The sequence below is a fragment of the Salmo trutta genome, chromosome 28 (genome assembly GCF_901001165.1).
Source record: "Salmo trutta chromosome 28, fSalTru1.1, whole genome shotgun sequence".
Lineage (NCBI taxonomy): Eukaryota > Metazoa > Chordata > Actinopteri > Salmoniformes > Salmonidae > Salmo > Salmo trutta.
Window position 1 is genome coordinate 36,941,614 of NC_042984.1, and position 9,593 is coordinate 36,951,206.

Sequence of the window (9,593 nt, forward strand, 5' to 3'; positions counted from 1 at the left end):
GCGGACTGCAATTTGGGGCGTTCCTGCAACCCATTGGTTCTTGCATAACCCCCTCCCCAGGCTGTAACACAAGAAAATGTGGAATACGTCAAGGGATATGGATACTTTCTGAAAGCACTGCATACATAATTTTAATAGCAGGACACGGTAAAGTCCGTTATTCCATTGAAGAGTGTGAATTAGGCTGTTTGAGAAGGTTTGAATCCTATGCAACCTGCATAGACATTGTTTGAAGTACAATATATCAACATAGCTACTGTAGTAAGTCAAAGTTGTGTGCTGGAAAACCTTGGTAGAGCATGGGTGGAGTAGGCATTGGTGCTCATGTAAACGTCCTTTCTTTTTCGGGACCAATACCTACTTCTCACTTAAAATGTAATTATTTGTTTTTAATATATCATAAGGGTGATCCCCCAAGCAGAGATCCAACTCTGGAACTTTGATATACCCATATTATGTGCAACTATATAGACAAATTTGCCAAACTGGTAAAGCTTCCTATGACACCAATTTTTGGTTTGTAGCACCTACAGATGAAACATGATGGAGTCTTAAAGGAGGCCTGGGTAAGGCCAAAATGTCACAAATATTCCAACTTCAATTAACTATTTCTCAATTATGCTTTAAGATAAAAATGTAAAATATTTCAACAGTCCTTCCTCCAAAAGAACCCTTCTATGGATTACATTTTGTAATCAAATGTAAGCATTTTTTTGTTCTAGTTTCAAGAGGAATCAACCATAAGTCAACTTTTTCACTCACGACACTGCAGTTGCCTTAAATTATGCAGAGCATTAGAAAAAGAGGCTTGATTTAAAGTAGATCTCGATCTGCCTCCTCCCCTCAACACACAGCATTAGAGAGAGGAGTCTGTCTGAACTAACATTGTAATGCAGAGCACACATCTCCTTTTCCACTCAATGTTTTAAGTGCTACTCCTAGCCTATGTATCATTTGTGTTTTCCATGAATGCATCCTATAACGATGCCATGTCTGTGGGAAAGGGAAACCTCATTGATGACTGGATATCACTGCAGTCTTTACTTAATAGAGAAAACACAAACGCATTTCCCATGCACTCACCAGTTGTTGAATATTCATGGATTTGGCTTTCTCCACAATGATGCAAATCCATGTTGGAGTTCACTGGGTTGATCAGACTAATCAATTAAATTGGTTTATATCTTGCGCACACTCACAGGTGGTTGCAGGAAACTGACCTAATATACAAAATAGCAGCAGAATGCACACTGGTTTCTTGGAATACCAAGTCAAACCAATGATTGAGATTAAAAACAACAACTCCTCAAAATATATTGGATTTTCGTCCTGCTGCAAGGCCAATCTGTAATTTAGAAAAATGTCATGTCAAAGGGGGCATAAAGCAACGAAGCTTTTCAATTACTGCAGGAACCACAGTATATGGGTGAGGCAAGCCATAAAAAGACTTCCCGGTACTGTAATATCATTAAGATGGTGAGTCAGTCAGTGGACCTTGTTTCCTCCTCTCCTCCTGAGCACTGCATCTGTTTTTTGTCATTAGATAGACATGCACTGGCATCAGACGACCCATGCAAGTACCCTGATCAAATCTGACCTGCAGAGTTTGATGGACAACAGACCTGTTGGCTGACAGGTTGTTTGAACCTTTACTTTACCATAAGCTAGGTCCAACTAAGAGCTCCTCTTTTTAAAAAGGAACCTCAGCAGAATATCTATTTTACAACAGTGACCTGGCCAAAAGGACAGCTTCGGTGTTACAAAACACAAAACACAAACAGCATATACATCAACACATTAATAATTCACATCTTCACATCACATCTTTCTACAGCAAGACACAGCATGTTGCTCACCATTCCTGCTGTGGTTCATCGATGACCAGGAGGATCTTGAACTTCTTGGGTGTCGTGACCGTGGACTGCTCCACCAGTCCTGCTGAGGCAGCAGTCTGCTTGACTACGTTGGTTATGGAGCTGAAGAAGCCTGCCCCGCTGGACTGGGACGGCTGGGGTTTCCTCTCCGGGGCTGGGGAGGGGGTGGGGGAGGTGACGGACGGCGTCGACCCCACCGTGGGAGATTTGGGTGGGGCTGCTGTAGCTGGGGGAGGCGGCTGAGCAGGATCAGGCCTCTGGAGGTCCGTCATGTAGCCATTGGGCAGGTTGGAGATGAAGGTGCTGTCAGAGAGACGCCGGCGCAGGTAGTTCATAGCTGGAGGGCTGTTAGAGCAGACGGATCAACAACGGCTGTATATGAAGAGTCCTTAAGGGGATGGTCGAGTCCAGACGATGTCACCTGAGGGTCGGATTAATTTGCAGAAGATGCCACTTCCCAGTGTGCAGCTGGTTAAAGGCTCAGCTCTTCTCCATGCAAACTCCCAGTGAATGTAATGTGTTTCCTCCTAGCTCAGCCGTGCATCCTCAGAGCTCCCCTCACTGTGGCCGTGACGCTATTCTTCCCCTCAGCCAATCACCTGCCTCTCTGCCAGCCTGAACGACTGCAAAAGATGCTCACACTCTCCACCCCTCCTCCACTCTCTCCTCCCTACTCCCACTCACTCGTATCGTATGCGTGCCTGCCTCCTCTACCCCTCCCCCATTCTTTACTGCCTCACAGGCGTTACATCTTTTCGTACTTCTGCAAAAAAAAGGGGGGAAGAGGGGTTTCCAATGGAAATGCCTGGGGTAGTAATATAGAGGAAACCTCCAATACAGACTGCACCCTTCTCTCTCCTTATGTTGCCTCCCGGTCCTTAGCTGCCTGTGCCTAATACAGCTTTGAGGATGTAGAGAGAAAATGGCTGTTTGGTCTGGTGTCGGTGTGGACAATGGTGCATGCTGTTAAAACCCCTTCCTTTACGTTGTCACGTGATGGATTTATCCTTCATCATCAAACAGCCGATTTAGCTGAGGAAAGTCCCCATGCAGCCATTCGGATTCATCCAAGTGGATTTAGAGTTGTTTTAAATTTAAACACAGTACATTTTTGGTAAATATTGACATATCTTTACCATTGCACATGACCAGCATGATTTGTTATATAATGTGGGTGTGTGGAGGTCTGCATAATGTATGATTGGGGAGCTTTGCTCCTGCTGCAAATAGATTAATTCCCATAATGCCATGCTATCTAATACATTTTTCATATAGGCTCATACAGTCATTTCTATGGCTTTGATGGTGGAATAAAATATAAATGAGTAGGTCAAATAGTAGACAATTGACTACAGCACTGTATAATATTTAGGGTAGAATTTGTAATAGTGTTTAGGAAAAGCTACAAAAAAAATGATAATGGTTTGCATACAAAAAGTAAAAAGGCTCAAATGTCAGATTCCAATAAAAAATGCCTATGTATTTGCCGGTAGCCTATCGTGACCTTGGGACCTTGGGATAAGGTTTTATCTGCGCAAAGAATAGATCTGAGTTATTGAGCATCGAAGTTTTCAGATCTCAGAACTGTTTTGTAATGAATTCTTATTTGAAAGATAGACCTACCTAAAGTGCAGAGTATCAAAATCCGGAGACATTTGTAAATCCGTTTTTTTTAGGGGGGTGCAATTGCAGATAGAACCTTATAGTTCTGAAATGTCAATCTGGGTTCAGTAATAAGGTTCTATCTGGCACAAAAATGCGATTTTCATGTGTAGGTTGAAATAAGGTTGGAATAATACTGTGAAATTGTGAAAAGTATGATAAGGCCCTTTTAGAGTAAGAGCTATTTGAAAAGGTCGCCTGAAATTTCAGTCTGTTTTGATGGGATAGAGTTTTGGCTTGCCTGGTGACAGACATCACCAGGCAGTAAATTAGTTAACAGACCAATAAGAAAGAGAGTTCCAAACCTCTCTGCCAATTTTCAGTTTTCCCGTCGCCACTCAGAACTAGGGTTACAAAGCTACTGGTAATTTACCGAAGCTGCTGGAATCTTTGGTAATTTTTGTAATTAACAGGTATCTATGGCAATCTATGGTAACTTTGGTAATTTATACTTCAATAACTTCAAAAAATGTATTCATATATAGTATGAATTATTATATCTGTGTCTATATTGTCCATGAGTTTCTAGTGGTTCAAGGGAAAATAGCCTAATTAATGAAAAAAGCAACTAAGCAACAAGGGCATTATTTTCAATTAACTCTGCAACTCTTGCAACTATACTGAACAAAAATATAAATGCAACATGTAACGTGTTGGTCCTATGTTTCATAAGCTGGAAATAAAGATCCCAGAAATGTTCCATAAGCACAAAAAGGTTATTTCTCTAAAATGTTGTGCACAAATTTGTTTCCTTTGCCAAGATAATCCATCCACCAGACAGGTGTGGCATATCAAGAAATTGACTCCTTACACAGGTGCACCTTGTACTGGGGACAATGAAAGGCCACTGTAAAATGTGCAGTTTTGCCACACAACACAATGCAACAGATGCAACAGAGAATTTGGCAGTATGTCCAACCGGCCTCACAACCACAGACCAGACCATGACCTCTACATCCGGCTTCTTCACCTGCGAGATCGACTGAGACCAGCCACCTGGACAGCTGATGAAACTGAAGAGTATTTCTGTCTGTAATAAAGCCCTTTTGTGCAGAAAAAAAAACAAATTCTTATTGGCTGGTCCTGGCCCCCAAGTATGCCCAGTCATGTGAAATCCATAGATTAGGGCATAATGAATATATTTCAATTGACTGATTTCCTTATATGAACTGTAACCTGGTAAAATTGTTGAAATTGTTGCATGTTGCGTTTATATTTTTGTTCAGTATATTTACTGATTTCACAACTGCCACCAGTTTGGCGTCAAAACATTTACAATAAAGGCATATTGACAGTGAATAAAATAAATAAAAGTGTAAAAAAATATACATTATATTTAATACCGAAACCCTCATATTTAACACCAGTGATATTCACTAAATAGATGGTTTATATTTAGGATAATATTTAACAGTTTTGCCATTCAATTTTTTACATTTTAAAATCATCTTATTTTAATATTTTATGTATTGTGACAAGGCCCAAAAAAATCACACACAGTGCCTTCAGAAAGTATTCACAAACCTTGACTATTTCCACATTTTGTTGTGTTACAGCCTGAGTTAAAAATGTATTACATTTAGATTTTTTTGTCACTGGCTTACACACAATACCCCATAATGCCAAAGTGGAATTATGTTTTAAAATAAAAAAAAATGTAACAAATGAATTCAAAATGAAAAGTTGAAATGTCTTGAGTCAATATTCAACCCCTTTGTAATGCAAGCCTAAATATGTTCAGTAAAGTATGTGCTTAACAAGTCACATAATAAGTTGCATGGACTCACTCTGTGTGCAATAATAGTGTTTAACATGATTTTTGAATGACTGCCTCATCTCTGTACCCAACACATACAATTATCTGTATGGTCCCTCAGTTAAGCAGTGAATTTCAAACACAGATTCAACCACAAAGACCAGGGAGGTTTTGCAATGCCTCACAAAGAAGGGCACCTAGTGGTAGATGGGTACAAATTTAAAAAGCAGACATTGAATATCCCTTTGAGCATGGTGAAGTTATTAATTACACTTTGGATGGTGTATCAATACACCCAGTCACTACAGATATACAGTTGTCCTTCCTAACTCAGTTGCTGGAGATGAAGGAAACCGCTCAGGGATTTCACCATGAGGCCAATGGTGACTTTAAAATAGTTTAATGGCTGTGATTGGAGAAAACTGAGGATGGATCAACAACATTGTAGTGTCTCTACAATATTAACCTAAATGACAGAGTGGAAAGAAGGATGGAAGCCTGTACAGAATACAAATATTCCAAAACATTAATCCTGTTTGCAATAAGGCACAAAAGTAAAACCGAATACAAAGCGTTATGTTTGGGACAGATTCTACACAACTGAGTACCACTCTTATTTTCAAGCGTGGTGGTGGCTGCATCCTGTTATGGGTATGATTGTCATGGGCCAGGACTATGGATTTTTTTTAGGAGAAAAAGAAACAGAATAGAGCTAAGCTCAAGAAACATCCCAGTGGAAAACCTGGTTCAGTATGCGTTCCAAAAAACACTGGGAGACAAATTCACCTTTCAGCAGGACAATAACCTAAAACACAAGGCCAAATATACAATGGAGTTGCTTACCAAGACGACATTGGCTTTGAAAATCTATGTCAAGACTTGAAAATGGCTAACAATGAGTAACAACCAACTTGACAGAGCTTGAAGAATTTTAAATAGAACAATGTGCAAATAAATACTGTACAATCCATGTTTTCAAAGCTCTTAGAGACCTACCTAGAAAGACTCAGCTGTAATCGCTGCCAAAGGTGCTTCTACAAAGTATTGACTCAGGGGTGTGATTTATGTATTTCATTTTCAATAGATTTGCAAAAATGTTCTAAATCATGTTTTCACTTTGTCATGATGGGTGAGATTTTTCATTTTATTTAATCCATTTTGAATTCAGGCTGTAACACAACAAAATGTGGAATAAGTCAAGGGAATACTTTCTGAAAGCACTGAATGTGCAGATATGTGAACCACGTCATTGCTCTCTCTCTCGCTGTGCTTTGTGTGCATGATATGCCTCTTGCTAACTGTCACTCAAATGGCAAGGGGCCGAAGCTCATTGTTTGAACTCTAATTGCTAGGGGGCTGGCCCACGTGGGGGAAAATGTAGGTAAAATGCTTCCAGAAAAACTGTTGCTTTCAAACTAGGGATTTCGTGGCTAATTGAGGTAAAACCGTAATTCTGCTCATAGATTATGCATGTATGAACTACACATTGGCACATCCAGCCCTATAAAGCGTGAGGTTAAAAAAAAATACTTAGTAGTTTCCAAAGTTCTGGAGCATGTCTTTAGTAGTTAACCAGAAATTATTTTATATAAAGAGATAAAAATATATGCATTGGACCTTTAAAGTGATTTACCTTTCAATAGAAAAGTACAGACATTTTAATTATTAAATAAAGAGAATACCCTTCCTTTTTTTCGAATCACATCATCAAATGTAGTAATTCATGTTCATCACACATTTGTTCAAGCGATAATTCACTAAAATGACAAATACACTATATCCTATGGATAACTAGCTTAGCTTTGGAAAAGTTAACTGATGCCTATTTGCATCCTCACTAGTGATGTTACCCCCCCCCCCCTGTTTTACAGTGTAAAACAGGACAATAGCCACAACCCTATTAAAAAACATTTGTAGCATTTTTTTTGCAGACATCTGAGCTTCCTTAAAAATAATAGCCTTTGCTGAGCCTTTTTAAAAACCATGGAGGTGTTCTCTTTCAAGTGGAGCTTATCGTCAATCACCACCCCGAGGTATTTGCACGAGCCCAACCTTTCCACAGTGTCCTCATTGATGACCACAGGAGATGCGCTCGCCAGCTCTTTGGTTTTAGACGCATTCAGCTCTAGTTGGTTTTGGTTGCCCCATGCCACAAATTAGGATGTTTCCTCCCTGAAATGTGGTGCCATCATCCTTCGTGATGCAGCCTACAATGGCTGAATTGTGTGAAAACTTTTGTAGGTGACAGGTGGCTTGGGAGTGCCGGCAGTCTGTAGAGAGTGAAGAGGACTGGTGACAAAACCATCTCCTGTGGTGCGCCTGTGTTAGTGATGATGGTGTCTGAGACCGAGTGATTCTGTAGTCTGACGACCCACTGCAGCCTGTCAGTGAGGTAGTCCATTATCCAGGTGATGGTGGAAGGATGTAACTGCATGACCTGGAGTTTGCGGGTTAGAAGATGGGGCTGGATGGTGTTGAAGGCACTAAAAAAGCCAAAGAACATGATGACCACATAAGGAGCAACTCTATGTGAATAACTAATTTCACATTCTCATACGTTGACCTAAGAGGTGCTCTTTCCTTCAGGTAATGTTATTAAATGTCATGCTGCTCCACCACAGCTCTAGGCTGCACAGAGTGTAGAACACATTGTAACTAGTGGCAGAAAATGTATCTCCATGGAAACTGGGGTTAGAAATCTGCTATTATCTCAGGTAGGGTGTAGAGATGGTGGATTGTAAGTGTAGTCAGGCCTGATTTAGCCAGAAAGGAAGGACACAAGTCTTAATGAGAAGGAGCACAACAGTGGTTAATGCGAGGGTAGATAATTCTGCAAACAACACTAGTAAATGACAGTATAATATTTTGATCATCCCTAATCACAGCGCAATAAACACATTGCCTACATTGGGGATGGGGAGGGGGTCCTGGTCCAGTGACTGTCAAGCCAAAACCTTAAAAGGTACACCAAGCGGTCCAAACCTCTTTGCTAGGTGTTGGGTTAAGGCTTCTACATTATAGTTATGTCTTCATTTAAACCACGCTCATAAAAACATAATCCATCATGATGCAGTATCTCTATGAGTTAAACACATCATATCATATGGCCTAATGACCCTTAGGCCTTCAGTGGCAAGGATCCCATATTCATAAGATTTTAGATAATGAGCTGCATACCATTCATAATGCAGACCCCCATGAGTCTGGTTCCTCTCATGATTGTTTTCCTTCCAGAGAGTATTTCCTTGCTATGTGCTAGGCTGCTTTCTCTGCTGTTCTCAATTTTTTTCCAATCCGGGCCCACTGTCTGAAACATTTAAAACAATTACATGAACTTCCTACATCAGAGATAAGTCAAATATGTGCTCAATATCCACTGTAAACACTCAAAATAGGAAATTTCACAATATTTTAAAACAGCATTTCCAAAATGTGAGACATTTTGGCCTTGTTGTTATTTTCAATTTGTTAGCTAGTTGCTTTTCAGACCCCCAGAAAGCTAGTGGTGGGGTAGCCCATTCACAAACGCTAAATAGGGTTAGGGATAGCAGTCCCACACAGCCATATCTCCATGTTACAGCTCTTGTTTATGGAAGACAGACGGACGATAGAGGCGACCACCTGTTCTAATTAATTATCTAGCTCGCTCGAAAGAAGCGTAACTGGGGAGGAAGTGTAGCAGAAGTCCAATTTGTCGGCTGGAGGCACACAGCCATATGGATCTGTGAAAACCTGCTACATTAAGTGTATATTTGTTATTTGAAAGAATATTCCTCGCTGATATGAAAGATGAGTTCCATATGTTTCTAAAACTGTATCGCAAGCGATGATTATGTCATGGTTTCACCTGTCACCAGAGGGCGGCAGAGACTGTCCTAGAGGTTAACGACACTCAGATGTGTTCTATTTACTCATTATGATTTCCCTGTTAAAAGAGGTGTGTTTTCTGTTTGTCTCCTGAGTGAGTTTTTGAGACTTAGTGGTTATTGTTTTCCCAGTGTTACTGTGACCCTTTTTATTCCCTCTCAATCCCTGAAGCTGCAGTCATGGACAATTACATCCGGGAGTCACTGGAGGCAGGTTTGATTCGCTCATCAACATCCCAAGCTGATGCAGGTTTCTTCTTTGTGGGAGATAAGGATGGAGGACTGCATCCCTGTATCGACTACCGAGGGCTGAACAGGATCACGATTAAGAACTGTTACCTACCCCTGATGTCCGCCGCCTTGGAGCTGGCCCAGGGGGCCCAATTCTTCACCAAACTGGACCACCGCAACACTTACAGTCTGGTGAGAATCAGG

The 9,593-nt window shown here is 40.7% G+C and overlaps 1 protein-coding gene across 1 annotated transcript in view; it reads right to left on the reverse strand.

Moving 5' to 3' along the window:
- Positions 1–2,819, reverse strand: part of LOC115166143 (synapsin-2) — a 39,799-nt gene extending 36,980 nt beyond the window's left edge. The window contains exon 1 of the mRNA XM_029719877.1: positions 1,857–2,819. Within this exon, the coding sequence (XP_029575737.1) occupies positions 1,857–2,209 (353 nt within the window). The 5' untranslated portion in view covers positions 2,210–2,819. The remainder of the gene's footprint in view (positions 1–1,856) is intronic.
- Positions 2,820–9,593: the final 6,774 nt, after the last annotated feature.